We start from the raw sequence: 15,645 nt of genomic DNA on the forward strand, positions 1-15,645 counted from the left end.
TCTGTGGCGTGGAAGACTTTACATATTTGCCTCAGTATTTTTTTCTTCTGTTATCTGCTCTGCTTCTAAATGATGAAGATATTGTTTTTGTTTTTCGATTATCATATATAATAAGGTACAATTACAAAATGTTCTGAATTTACAACTAAATACATGCGCATAATGCAGAAGACGAAAGTCTCTTAATATGATAAATAAAACAAACAGGAAGAGGGGGAAACAATGTACAACAGGTTAAAAAATGTTTTGAATGTGTTTGTTATAAAAAAAAAATAAAACATTGTTCAGGCTGAAGCAACCGGCTTGGTTGGTTGGTAGCAGTGTTGGTATTTAGGTATGTATTGCAATTGCAATACAACTTAAATGCATCAGGACTGATGAGGAAGGGAGTCAGAGAGAGAGAGAGAGCATCATTATTGTTGTCTTCTACAGGTCATCGTCTCCGATCCACTCGAAGGCTTCATTGTGGACGGAGTCTTTCCCGCTCTTGAAGCGGACCGTCGTGTTGAACTCCTTCAGCTTCCGCCGGATGTACGACGACGAGGTACCGTTGTTCGTCGTCGGGTGGTTGCCGCTGCCATTGTTGGATGGTTGATTCGATGTACTGTTGCTGTCACTCTGCAGATGAGTGGAAACAGAGAATTTGAGACTTTGATTGTATTTAAGGGTAGGGAGGACTTACTATGCTACTCAGAGTATCGGTTGAGCTGGAATCGGTGATGTAATAATTGGAACCGTCCCGCCGTATGTACGAAAGGGGAGCAAATTCGGCTTGATGAGTCTGCAAAATTAGGAAAAGAAAGGGTAAACAATGTTAATGTCGTTGAAACCGAACAGGAATTTGATTATTGGCACAAGAAAATTGATCAAAAATGTCTGTGGATTAGAATCAATTTAATTTGGTGAAAAGTGTCAACGACGTGTGGAAGGCCATTCTTAAGCAAGAATAAGATGGGAGACCTTAATTGGGAACCTATTAACGTGTTCAATAGACTGATGCAAAATTTGAAATGTTCGCTCCACAGTGCTCAAACGGTTCCAAATCGGGTCCTGATTAGCCTCCGAAAGTTTAAACTCATTTGATAAGAAACTGACTTGGCACAAACCATTTGAAGTTCAAATGGAAATTACTATGGGAAAATCAAACTATTTGTTCATTGTATTCTAGCCTTTTTTCCATATTATACTGTTAACAAGTTCTGTTCCAGTTCGGATCGTGGTTTTGCCGCGAGTGGAGGTGCATAAGTTTTCTCCCGGTATATCTGCATTTTTATATATGTGTCGGCGAGTTTATTAGTTCGGCTGCATGGAGGAGTGATTAAATTGTCATTCAAGACATTATTACAATAATGACTGATAATGACTCTATTCAGAGGATGTGCAGTGAACGGAAGTTAAAAGAAAAAAGTCCAATGCCATCATAGTGAAATGGGCTTGAAGAAATGGCGGATGCAAATTTTTTGTTTTGTGTTAGTGAATGTGGAAAAGATGAAAAAAAAAACGAAGTCATTTGTGAATTCCGAAAAGCTAAAAGCATTCGATTTTGGGCAAGCTTATGTGTGTGCAAAAAGGCTCGTGTTGTGTTTGTTGAAGATGCAGCAGAATCGGTGGAACCGGCGTACGATGCTAGGCAAATACATACACAACTATGAGTACGAGCGTGCCCGTGCGGCTAATACGGAACACAGACGCATATAAATATTGGTGAGATCTCTCCATTCTACCATCTACCTATTTCTATCTTTCTCTTTCACTAAGGGGGCATCCATGAACTGTATCACGTAAAATTTTGGAATGGATAGCTTCTCCTCCTGCCTGTTTTTCGGATACGATTGTATTTTCACAGGCTTCCTGTGAGTGTGCTGAGTTGCAAGAGATGGTCCATCCACGGGTGTCATTTGTCTTGCTTTTATGACTTGGAATCCATGACAGGGACAGGAGATCGAGTAATGTGAAACTGATCGTCTCTTTCGTTGGCTCGCTTTTGGATCTGACGAACTACTCGCTTGCAGGGGAACAGCGTTGAAATCGAATTCGATTCTCATCTGCATAGAGCTTTATAACGTTTTATCGTCTTTCTCTATCTAGCACACGGAAATGGAGGGATTCATTGTTTTCCAATCAATGCGTTTCTCTCTGGCTCGCACTTCTTCGATGGATCTCGATTTAGTTGTATAGCATAAGCGTGTACGTGTGTATTAGAATATACTGACAACGGAGTTGCAGCGCATCGGAAATTGGAGCTTGCTACCAGTGCTACCAAAAATACGGATTTGTATTACTTGTGAACAGTAATTACTATTTAGCATTGCTAGCTTTTACGCTGGTAAAGCGTCAAGCGTGAAGTAACCCGAGCAAAGTCCAGCATCAAAATGACAGCAAATTGAAATCAAATTTTGATATCAACATCAAACTGAAATCCTAATTTGATTTCAGATTATGCAATTGACAAATTTTGTTTTCATTTTGCTGCACATTTGCTCTTCAAAAATATGTTGTTGCGGGTTTGTTTTCATTGCCTTAGCATAACATCAAATTGAATACTTGTTTTGTTATCAACAGGAAAAATTGATATCAAATTGAGTTTTCAGTTTGCTCTCACTGATAGCAGAAATAGTTTTCAATGTGATGTCACAGGAAGATTTTTTTGCTCTCAATTTTGATATTTTAACCGTTAAAACGACCAAAACGACAGCAACCTGAGCAATCATTATCAGCAAAATCACAACATCAAATTTAGATTTCAATTTGATCTCAGACTTTGCTCGGGAAGGGGCACGGTAGCTCAAAAATGTTAATGTTTTATGGATTCTGTACCCGTCTTAGGCCGCAGCCGGAGTGGACGCGACGCGACGCGACCCATTCAAGAGAATCTTATTATTTTTTATTAACATTGCGTATGAGTTGAATTTAAAGAGGGCATAAGCGCTTTTTCGTGGCTTTTTTGTTTCCAGGTTTAAAAGATCGTCGGCAGTAGAGGCTTATTCTTGTGTAAAGGGCACCACCGTGGAGTTTGAGTTTTAATAAATCCGAGGTCCTATTATATTATTATTATACATTCAATGACAAATATTTAAAACAGGATCAAAACACAACTGGAAGAAGCAACGTAACATTGATTGATTTTCTCTAATGTATGTTCAACGTTTATATGACAGAGCAATTAACCATTTTATTTATCCATTCCCGGAGAGAAAATTCCATTACTTGTTGATATATTTAATTGTATACTTGTAAATACTCATTTAATAATCAAAAAATAATTGGAATATAAGTGACGGGGGAGCTTATTGTGTTCGTGAGTCCTCCGTTTAGGCTGGATTTATTGATTTAAACCTTTAAGTAGATTCTCAGCTCTTCGATGATGGAATTTTTTTTTTGAATAATACCATACCACTTTTTCAGCCTTCGTTCACATCATTGTAATGCATGATAACAAGTGCATGAAAACTGTTAACTGCCCAAATAACCTCGATTTTTCTGACTATTGATTCATTATTAGAGTTTACCAATATTTATAAAAGCATTCCATATTGCGTTTAAAGATTGCATGGTGCATAATAAAGATTTTGTTTCAATTCCAATAATATCTAATAAATCAGTTAAATGTACGGAGGTTAACTAAAATCGAGCTTATTTGTATTTTGTAGTACCGTAAAACGAGGTATCTTTGATAATGTGGTTAACTTTGATAGTATAATATAAAGAATAAATTTACTCGCTGTGCGTTTTCCAAATAAGAAACATTGATTCCATATTGTAGCTTAGGGTATTTCCGTTGATATTGAATATAGTTTTATATAGTATGTGTTACATATTTTACAAAAATATTAAAAAACCATTTTCGTGTTTTTCGCGCTTTTGAAAAAGCACGCAAACCATCACTTATGAAATGTTTTTCCGATGCAGCCATCACAAATTCAATGTTGAATTATTATTGCTTTTAAAGTTTTCTGATTATATACTCATTCAAAGTTTCATATTTAAAGAACTAAATTGTTTGAGTTTTACTCATTTTTTTTTCTACATTCATCGAGCATTATCAAAGTAACCCCAAATCAAAATGCAGAAGTTAGGTCACAAAACGAAAAAAAAAGTGCAAATGCTTTAATTTTCGTTCAACATATTACTAACGCATTAACTCTTGGATCCTCAGTACTTGTTTTAAAAATATAAAATTTGAAAAACATTCATTGTTTTACGGTACATGTTTATTTTACATTAATTATATATTATATATTGCATGACTAGTAAATTATTTTTATTTCACATATTTAAAATCTCATTATATCATTGTAACTATAATTTTCATTTACAGAAGGTGTATCAAACATCAAATCATTGTTATCTACATTTATTTTATAATAATATATACAATAATATAGATTTCATTGTTTTCAGAATTTGGATAACCCAGAGAATAAATTGAATATCACCATATGAAATTAAATTGTTTTACCTTTGCAGAGTTTTGCTATTTCAAGAATTAATCATTGATGCTTATTTTTATAACTCTAGTATGCTCAAACAACCTCGATTATTTAGCAAATTGATTCTTTACTTAAATTGTGGATTCATTAAATAGGCAAAGTTGAGTTCAATCATACCATGCAATTAAAATTTCATATATAGCATGAGTGTAAAGAATTTGAGTGACTAAAATCGAGGTTTTCTGTATTTTCCAGTGGCGTTTCCTTAACCTCGATCTACCTGTGCACCAACTCTCAAAACATAAATAATAATCAATATATTGCTTGCAATAGATAGATATCGAGTAAACTAGAAGATTGAGTGTATTTTCAACCGATTCGAATATGAATATGGCATTAAATCTGGTTTTGAAAGTTAATGCACAGGTAAATAGTGAGGTTACGGGACGCCACTGGTATTTTGTTATATTTTCTGTGTTTTAAGGAAATACCTGCATACATACATACATTTTGCATTTCACTACATATATTATATAAATTATACATTGCATGATATACTATTACCTTTAGCTTAATATTTCAGTTTACCCAAGCAAGTCATCGAAATTAATATGAAACAGAAGCATTAAATAATATTATATGTTTATAATTATTAAGCAGGTTATTTCTCGTCATGTTAGTTATTCATCACAATTTTTAGCATTATTGTTAGTATCATTCGAGCAAAATATATATAATTGCTTAATATATCCTATACATTTCAGTGTTGCATCCACCTGTTGTGAGCTGAGGAGGTGTAGAGCTGCATCTTATATATATTATCCATATAAATGTATTTCATTATGTCATATTTTAATGTTCTGATATATTTCATTTCTCCATTGCATACATTTTCATTATATAAATAAATACTGGGTTGGGAGGGAGCATCAGGGTATCATTCAAACTGAAACTGGACGATGGTATGATTGACAGCCGGAGTCTAGGAGGGAATAAACACTATCATTTTCTTTATCCTACCGATTCGATTGTGGTGGTGTGAATTCTACTCCAACAGTTTCAGGGCGATTGACGCGCCCTTCTTAACAAACCATCCAGTAGGAAGCTTAATAAGTATTGCGAATTGTGTTATTCGATTTGTTGGAGCGTATCGTTGGAAGGAGATTCTTAAATTCCCGTGGATTTCGCGTAAGTGTCTCTGCTTACGGGTCCACCCCTCCGTTTTTGGCCCTTCATACAGCGATATAGTGAAGTCAGATCGGTAGCTCAAATTGATCTTGCTATTAAGTGGAGCTGCATACAAGACAAGTCTTGAAAGGATGGTGGCTACCTTACATACATACATTATACTGTTAACAAGTTCTGTTACTATTCTTATGGGAAATTTTCTCAGCTTCAACTTTGCAGAAGATCGTTGTTCAGCCAAGCGTCAAACTAATTATTAATTATTTAAGAGATTGATACTCTTATGGCATGATTAAGCAACTGACCAACACACAGAAAAACAAATCGATCACGTTCTAATCGACGGGAAATTCTTGTTCGACATTATCAACGTCCGCACGTACCGTAGTGCGAACATAGATTCGGACCACTACCTAGTTGCAGTATGCATGCGCTCAAAACTCTCGACGGTGCATAACACGCGTCGAAGTCGTACGCCGTGACCCAACATTGAGCAACTACGGGACGCCGGAGTTGCCCAGGACTACGCGCAGCTTCTCTTGAAGATGGCTGGAGGGACATCCGTTCAGCCATAGGTAGAACTGCTGCAGCGGCAATAGGTACTGCAATCCCGGACCGAAGAAATGACTGGTTTGACGGCGAATGCAAACTGTTAGTAGAGGAGAAGAATGCAGCACGGGCGAGAATGCTGCAACAACGCACGAGATTGAATGTGGAGCGATACAGACAAAACTCGGTTTTCCGAAGGAAGAAGCGTCAGCAGGAAGACCGAGATCGCGAGGCGATGGAAAATCTGTCCCGCGTAAACGACACACGGAAGTTCTATGAGAAGCTAAATAGTTCGCGCAAATGCTACGTGCTGCAAGTCGATATGAGCAAGGACTTGGACGGTAACCTTCTCACGAACGGGTATGAGGTGATTGAGAGGTGGAAGCAGTACTATGATAGAGGTAACTCTAAGACCAGAAGGTCCCGAAGAAACGAGCTCAACTTTTTGGCTCAGCTCTGGTACTATCTTCGGTTCCAAGCTAATCGATGCACCCCTCGAAACATAGGAAAATCCACGAACCCCTCATTGTATCGTCAAGCTTGCATAGCGAATCAAAACAAACATAGTGTAGTACTAGAATTTCGACTAGAATGGGGTACGCTAATCGTTTGCTTGGGACCATTGTGAGGTGGCGACTCCCTTTGAATCTCGAAGGGGGTTACGGCAAGGTGATGGACTTTCGTGTCTGCTGTTCAACATCGCGTTAGAAGGTGTGATCAGAAGAGTAGGGATAAACACAAGTGGCACGATCTTCAGGAAGTCCATCCAGCTTCTTGCCATCGCCGATGACATCAACATCTTGGCATGGAATTTTGAGACGATGGCGGAAACGTACCTCAGACTGAAGCTAGGCGGATTGGACTTGCCATCAACGCATCAAAGACAAAATACGTGAAAGAAAGAGTTTCTAGGGAAGACAATGTTAGCCCCCGAGTTCAGATTGACGGTGACGAAATCGAGGTGGTCGATGAGTTCGCAGAGAAATTCAAAGACGCATTATGGCAGGGAATCGTGCCTACTGTGGACTCAGGAGGACGCTCCGGTCGCCGCCGCACGAAGTTGACTGTCTACAAGACGCTGATTAGACCGGTGGTCCTCTAGGGCCACGAGACCTGGACTATGCTCGTGCAGGACCAACGCGCCCTTGGTGTTTTCGAACGGAAGGTGTTGCGTACCATCTACGGTGGAGTGCAGATGGATGACGGAACGTGGAGGAGGCGAATGAACCACGAATTGCACCAGCTGCTGGGAGAACCATCCATCGTTCACATTGTAAAAATCGGGCGACTACGGTGGGCTGGGCACGTCGTAAGAATGCCGCACGACGACCCAGTGAAAATGGTTCTAGAAAGCGACCCAACAGGAACAAGAAGAAGAGGCGCGCAACGAGCAAGGTGGATCGACCAAGTAGAAGGTGACCCGCGGACCCGGCGCAGACTACGAGGCAGGCGAAGTGTGGCCATGGATCGAGTAGAGTGGATTTCTTCGGACAGCAGAGGACAACAAGGCCTTAGCCTGATTGGTAAGGTAAGGTATGTACTGTGTAAAAAAAAAACCTACCGAGATTTTGATTTTTCATATGCTTAAATTTTTAAAAAATCGGATTTTAATGCCATTTGTAATTATAGCATGCATATATATAATGAGAGAGAGAAGGATTAGTATTTTCCATTTAATTCCACTACTTTATTTGCTTATCCTTGACAGATACGCGTATTTCGTCTACAATGTGCAGACTTCTTCAGTGTCTTGTACTAATACTCGACTAGTCACAGGGACAATGAACTCATCGATACTCACTGTCTAAAATCTCTCTATTGTTCCCTTATTCGATCGACGCTTGAGTATTGTTCAGCGGTTTGGAACCCAAACTACAACAACGGTGCCGAGAGAATTGAATCTGTTCAACGCCGCTTTTTCCGTTTTGCGTTGCGTAGATTGCCTTGGAATGATCCGTTTCGATTACCCAGTTACGAAAGCCGTTGTCAACTTATCGAAGTAGAACTTCTACGGACTAGAAGAGACACAAGTAGAGCCCTAACCGTGGCCGATATCCTGCAAGGAAGGACAGATTGCAAGGCTATCTTGAGGCAAATTGACCTGAATGTTCAACCCCGACCGCTTCGTAATAATCTTATGCTAAGACTGCCCGTGAATCCCCGTCTTCCAGCACGTCCGTATTACTATCGTCCTCTACTACAAACAAGCTCTATGCCAACTACATAAACAGCCGTCCATCCTCCCGAAATAGGAATTCAGTTAGTTGTGAACTGATTTTGGACAGGGCCACCTACCTGAATGTTGTTGATGTCGGATCCGTTCTTCTGATTGAGCAGTTCATCCACGATCGACTGAAGGCACACGGACATAAGCATCGACTGTTCGCTGTAGATCGTGATCCACTTGAGCTGATTCTTCGCCATCAGATACTCGAACGACAGCTCCAGGTTGTTTGATGGGTCGCCTCGACTCTCCGACGACGAGTTGGAGGAGATTTCTTCGTTCTGTTATCGAAGATAAGAATTGTAATGATAGTTCCAAACCTGTACCCAAATTACTCACATTGTGGATCGTCGTCACCCGCCAGCACCGGATCCTCGTCACTTTGAATTTGGTTTCCTGTATTTTCTTGCCGTAGTGCGTCAGCAGGTTCAGTTCCCGATTACCGATGATGACCGTGGCCATCGTGTTCGGTTGGGGATAGTCCACGCACACCCGCGGGAACTGCAAACACCCATACAGGGGCAGCTTGCGGACAATCTCCAGATACTCCCGTTTGTTCCCCCGGGCCTGCAGCTCGGTCAGCTGTTCGTTCAGGTCCCGAGTGGTCAGGATCCAGCCTCGCTCGACGTCGCTCAGCGCCTGAATGTAGAGGAGATTCAGCGCGATCCGGTCCCGCATCAGTTCCAGATCGTAGTTTGCGTCCCAGTAGCTGGTCCGTATCACAATCTTGCAGTCCTCCCACTGTTTCTGCGAAATGTGGGGAGCCTCAAAGTCCATCAGCTTCTTGCTGATGGCCACGTCACCGTTGGTTTCGTTGCGCACCAGATAGAGGGAAAAATAGTACGTGTATTCTTTGGGTAGATCAATCAGGGAGCAGGCCTTTTCCAGCACCTTGCTGGAGCAGTCTGTCGTGAAGGCTTTCGTCAGTATCCGGTAGCCGTTCATGAGGAACACGTCCAGGCTGACCTCGCGGCATTCGGTGAAGGAGGACTCTTGCTGGGCGTTCAGCAGGAACGCCCGGAGCAGCTCCGAGCGGCATAGGACTGGATCTTGGCCGACTGCAATAGACGAGAGGTTATAGCGAGAGATTCGAGACATGTATAAAAGCTTACCTAGTTGAATGTACCGCTCGAGGCTGATCCGCCGCTGCTCGATCTGATTCGGCGTCAGTGGGAGTAGCTTCTTGGGTGGAAAGCTCGGCAGTGCCAGCGTGGGTAGTGACCGTTTCAGCTGCTCGTGGAGGCTGTGCAGCTGCTTGTACCGCAGGCAACAGTGGAAGCTACCGTTGATGTGAATGTTGAAGCCCTGCAACGAGATGGGGAAACAATGGCCAATTAATGTTGTGTCTTCTTCTTGACTATGTTAATCGGCACCTTTACGTAATTAAGTAGGTAGGTATGTAAAAGTACAAAGCGGTTAGCAAATTGCGCTCCACCGCCGTTCAAGCGCAGCGTCGTGATTTGTAGGCAGTGAATAATGATGAGTAATTTATTGCTCTCGTTGCGAATGATGGGTTGGTAGGAACCTCAAGGACGGATACACGGAATTAAGTCAAACGGAACACTGCTCGTCATCAAAGACATTCCATCTACCACAACACAACTAGGTATAGCTGCTGATGTTGCAGCAGGGCGGAAAAAGAAAGCGGCCAGCGATTTAATAATCGCTTTCGGGTGGTTCCATTTGTCTTATCTACCATACAACAGGGCACCTGCCTGGAACTAATCACCTTCTTTTTAAATATTTAGTAGTTTGTTACACATGAGAGAGGCATGCGAAAGGAGTATGCGTCTCTTATGGTTGAATGATTTTCACGGAAAAAAACAGTTTGATGAACTCCACTATCATCCGTGTGTACTTGTAAAGATGCTCCACGCTCGGTTGCTCAATGAGCCGCGACTGACAGAGATTGATCAACGTTGAAGGCAGTAATAATAATAATAATACCTACCAGCCACACAAATCTAAATTAGCTCAACTAGATACCCCGTTGCGATCAAGATTGACGATGGCAGTGGCCAGTGGATTAATACTATTTACTCCCTGCGAAATGCTTTTAAGTAGAATGGGTCTTTGTGAGTGGACTCTGGGATGCGGCAAGGTTGTCAGGTTGTCTAAAGTGGTTCTTTTGATAAGAACCATCAAACTAGATTAGGAAAACTGTTTTCAAGTGTATTATTACATCAAGTGTTTCTGTTACATCATAAGTAAATATGCAAGCAGCTGCAGTTATTATCCTGCACTCAAATGATCGATTATAAGACGACAGTCCTCTCCGTGCAAATCAAATCGAGAGTCACCTCACCTCACTCACGGCGCAGAATAGGCCTCAACACGTTAGTACTACAACTACTGTTATGGTAACTACCTATAGCCTAACTACTATACAGCCAAAATTTAACAATCGAAACTTCAATTTCTTTACATAGGGAAAATGGCTCTAATGTTGACATATGGATCTAAGATTGGGCCCATCGCTAAAACTCTGCTATTTATCAATTTGATCTAGATGATTGGGACGGTGCTAATGGATATTTTTGGTCGCTATTGAAAATTAAGTCGATTGCTGAATTTATGCATGGTCCCAAATTAGGGGCATTTAGGCCGACATTACATCTATTTCCCCTCCCATCCCATCCCAATCAGGCTAAGGCCTTGCTGTCCTCTGCTGTCCGAAGAAGTCGTCTCCACTCTACTCGATCCATGGCCACTAGACTGATGCAAAGTTTGAAATTTTTGCTCCACAGTGCTCAAACGGTTCCAAATTGGGCCCTGATTAGGCTCTTAAAATTTGAACTCATTTAGTGAGAAACTGACTTGGCACAAACCACTTGAATTTTATATGGGAATTACTATGGAGAAGCCATAATTTTGGTTCATTTCTATCTCAAAATTCACCAGTTCACTATTCTTTAGAAAATGATAGCTGAAAATTTTATCAGCTACAACTTTGTTGAAGACCATTTTTCGATCAAATGTAAGAAACAAAAGTTATTAATGATTCAAGTCACTGATGTCTTATGATTATGCTCAATCAACTGTTCAGTAGGCAACATTGGTGTTTCTGGCGCGAAAAATAGAGGACAAAAATCATGGCTACTATGTCACACTGCAGAGTACAGTGTTGCCCACAATACAGTTGCTTAATCTTGCCATAAGATTATCAATCTCTTAAACAATTAATAACAATTTAATTTGACGTTTGGCTTTAAAACGATTTTCTGCAAAGTTGTAGCTGAGAAAAAATTCCATAAGAATAGCAACAGAATTTGTTAACAGTACAATATGTAAAAAGGCTAGAAGACAATGATCAAAAAGTTTTGTTTTCCCATCGTAATTTCCATATAAACTTAAAATGATTTGTGCCAAGTTAGTTTCTTATCAAATGAGTTTAAACTTTCGGAGGCTAATCAGGGCCCGATTTGATACCGTTTGAACACTGTGGAAAGAAAATTTCAAATTTTGCATCAGTCTAATGGCCACACTTCGCCAGCCTCGTAGTCTGCGAAGGGTCCGCGGGTCGCCTTCTACTTGGTCGATCCACCTTGCCCGCTACGCGCCTCTTCTTCTTGTTCCTGTTGGGTCGCTTTCTAGAACCATTTTCACTGGGTCGTCGTGCGGCATTCTTACGACGTGCCCAGCCCACCGTAGTCGCCCAATTTTTGCAATGTGGACGATGGATGGTTCTCCCAGCAGCTGGTGCAATTCGTGGTTCATTCGCCTCCTCCACGTTCCGTCAGCCATCTGCACTCCACCGTAGATGGTACGCAACACCTTCCGTTCGAAAACACCAAGGGCGCGGGCATCGAGCGGCTACTTTCTACCAGAGCTGTGGCACCACCAACGAGCTGGGAACCGGCTTTGTAGTGCTGGGTAAGATGCGCCAACGCGTTATTGGTTGGCAGCCGATCAACGCGAGGATGTGCAAGTTGAGGGCCGTTTCTTTAACTACAGCATCATCAACGTGCACTGCCCACACGAAGGGAGACCCGACGACGAGAAAGAAGCGTTCTATGCGCAGCTGGATCAGGTGTACGACGGCTGTTCGCAACGGGACGTCAAAATCGTCATCGGCGACATGAACGCTCATGTAGGACGGGAGGCAATGTATAGACCGGCAATCGGGCCAAACAGCCTGCATGCCGTATCGAACGACAACGGCCAACGATGCGTAAACTTTGCAGCCTCTCGAGGAATGGTAGTTAGAAGTACCTTTTTCCCCCGCAAGGATATCCACAAAGCCACCTGGAGATCACGTGACCAACACACAGAAAACCAAATCGATCACGTTCTAATCGACGGGAAATCCTTCTCCGACATTATCAACGTCCGCACGTACCGCAGTGCGAACATAGATTCGGACCACTACCTAGTTGCAGTATGCATGCGCTCAAAACTCTCGACGGTGCATAACACCTGTGGAAGTCGAACGGGATGCCGGAGTTGCCCAGAACTACGCGCAGCAGCTCGAAGTTGCACTACCCACGGAAGAGCAGCTTGGCGCAGCTTCTCTTGAATCCATAGGCAGTACTGCTGCAGCGGCACTAGGTGGTACTGCAATCCCGGACCGAAGAAATGACTGGTTTGACGGCGAATGCAAACTGTTAGTAGAAGAGAAGAATGCAGCACGGGCGAGAATGCTGCAACACCGCACGAGATTGAATGTGGAGCGATACAGACAAGCGCGGAACAGACAAAACTCGGTTTTCCGAAGGAAGAAGCGTCAGCAGGAAGACCGAGATCGCGAGACGATGGAAAATCTGTACCGCGTAAACGACACACGGAAGTTCTATGAGAAGCTAAATAGTTCGCGCAAAGGCTACGTGCCGCAAGCCGATATGTGCAAGGAATTGGACGGTAACCTTCTCACGAACGAGTGTGAGGTGATTGAGAGGTAGAAGCAGTACTATGACGAGCACCTCAACGGTGATGCAGCAGAAAACGAAGGTGACACGGCAACAGACCTTGGAGCACGCGCAGAAGACGACAGGCTACCGGTCCCTGATCTTCAAGAAGTTGAGGAGGAGATCGGTCGGCTGAAGAACAACAAAGCAACTGGTGTGAAGCACTGGCTAGAGCGCTGCACTGGGTAATTGCCAAGATTTGGGAGGAGGAGATATTACCGGAGGAGTGGATGGAAGGTGTCGTATGCCCAATCTACAAAAAGGGCGACAAGTTGGATTGCTTCAACTACCGCGCGATCACACTGCTGAGCGCCGCCTACAAGGTACTCTCCCAAATTCTATGCCGCCGTCTTTCACCATATGCAAGAGAATTCGTGGGGCAATACCAGGCGGGATTCATGGGTGCCCGCGCTACCACGGACCAAATTTTCGCGATTCGGCAGGTTCTGCAGAAATGCCGCGAATACAACGTGCCCACACATCATTTGTTCGTCGATTTCAAATCCGCATACGACACAATCGATCGAGATCAGCTATGGCAGATTATGCACGAGTACGGATTTCCGGACAAGCTGACGCGATTGGTCAAGGCGACGATGGATCGAGTGATGTGCGTTGTTCGAGTATCGGGGACACTCTCGAGTCCCTTTGAATCTCCAAGGGGGTTACGGCAAGGTGATGGACTTTCGTGTCTGCTGTTCAACATCGCGTTAGGTGTGATCAGAAGAGTAGGGATAAACACAAGTGGCACGATATTCAGGAAGTCCATCCAGCTCCTTGGCTTCGCCGATGACATTGACATTATGGCACGGAACTTTGAGATGATGGCGGAAACGTACATCAGACTGAAGGCTGAAGCTAGGCGGGTTGGACTTGCCATCAACGCATCGAAGACAAAATACATGAAAGGAAGAGGTTCTAGGGAAGACAATGTTAGCCTCCCACCCCGAGTTCATATTGACGGTGACGAAATCGAGATGGTCGATGTTTCGTGTATTTGGGCTCACTGGTGACCGCCGAAAATGATACCAGCAGAGAAATTCAAAGACGCATTATGGCAGGGAATCGTGCCTACTTTGGACTCCGGAGGACGCTCCGGTCGTATAAAATTCGCCGCCGCACGAAGTTGACTGTCTACAAGACGCTGATTAGACCGGTGGTCCTCTACGGCCACGCGACCTGGACTATGCTCGTGGAGGATCAACTTCTTGAAGATCAGGGGCCGGTAGCCTGTCGTCTTCTGCGCGTGCTCCAAGGTCTGTTGCCGTGCCACCTTCGTTTTCTGCTGCTTCACCGTTGAGGTGCTCGTCATAGTACTGCTTCCACCTCTCAATCACCTCACACCCGTTCGTGAGAAGGTTACCGTCCAAGTCCTTGCACATATCGGCTTGCGGCACATAGCTTTTGCGCGAACTATTTAGCTTCTCATAGAACTTCTGTGTGTCGTTTACGCGGTACAGTTTTCCATCGTCTCGCGATCTCGGTCTTCCTGCTGACGCTTCTTCCTTCGGAAAACCGAGTTTTGTCTGTATCGCTCCACATTCAATCTCGTGCGTTGTTGCAGCATTCTCGCCCGTGCTGCATTCTTCTCCTCTACTAACAGTTTGCATTCGCCTACCTATGGCACCGTACCGTTTGCTGCGCAAGCGAATAGTCACGTGGCTGGTGAGCGATTCACCGCCTATTCAACAGTAAGTGCACGTACTGTTGCAGTTTTCTCTGTACTGGCAGAGTAGAACCAACCGGTGGAAATTAACGATTTTAAATTGGCTCTCTACTTGACTAGCCTATTGGTCCCAAGCAAATCGATTAACGTACCCCATTCTAGTCGAAATTCTAGGTACTACACAATGTTTGTTTTGATTTGCTATGAAAGTTTGACAGATAAAATGAGGGGTTCGTGGATTTTCCTATGTTTCGAGGGGTGCATCGTTTAGCTTGGGACCGAAGATAGTACCAGCGCTGAGCCAAAAAGTTGAGCACGTTTCTTCGGGACCTACTAGTCTTAGAGTTACATCTATTGAATAACCATAGAGTTAACTCTAAGACTATAAGGTATTGCATGCAATTCGTTTGCCTGTCAGATGTGTTTTTTCCTTTGTCTGCTTTCTATTAATCGGAAACCGACGTGATGCACTAAAAAAATTCCACACGTTTGATCGAAGTGTTAAAACACTTGATTTTTTAAATGCACAATCACATTTACTTTAAGTGTATTTCACCTTGGTTCAATGTTTTATACACTCCTTTAAATTTGTCGAACCTCTTAATGGAATCCCTTTATGAAGAGCTTTGAGTGGGTTGGTTTATTTCCTTTAAATTCCGTTATAATTGCTTATCTTTTGACAGATAC

At 42.8% G+C, this 15,645-nt stretch overlaps 1 protein-coding gene across 1 annotated transcript in view; it reads right to left on the reverse strand.

Annotated features, from left to right (window-relative positions):
• Positions 1-58: 58 nt before the first annotated feature.
• The window catches only part of Snx17 (sorting nexin 17), a 36,080-nt gene continuing 20,493 nt past the window's right edge, over positions 59-15,645 (reverse strand). The window contains exons 2-6 of the mRNA XM_065227376.1: positions 9,501-9,693; positions 8,728-9,446; positions 8,460-8,669; positions 683-781; positions 59-618 (exon numbers count right to left, since the gene is read on the reverse strand). Of these exons, the coding sequence (XP_065083448.1) occupies positions 427-618; positions 683-781; positions 8,460-8,669; positions 8,728-9,446; positions 9,501-9,693 (1,413 nt within the window). The 3' untranslated portion in view covers positions 59-426. The remainder of the gene's footprint in view (positions 619-682; positions 782-8,459; positions 8,670-8,727; positions 9,447-9,500; positions 9,694-15,645) is intronic.

Source organism: Ochlerotatus camptorhynchus, unplaced genomic scaffold, assembly GCF_037179485.1.
Source record: "Ochlerotatus camptorhynchus isolate MF236.1 unplaced genomic scaffold, CSIRO-AGI_Acam_v1.1 ptg000022l, whole genome shotgun sequence".
Classification (NCBI taxonomy): domain Eukaryota; kingdom Metazoa; phylum Arthropoda; class Insecta; order Diptera; family Culicidae; genus Ochlerotatus; species Ochlerotatus camptorhynchus.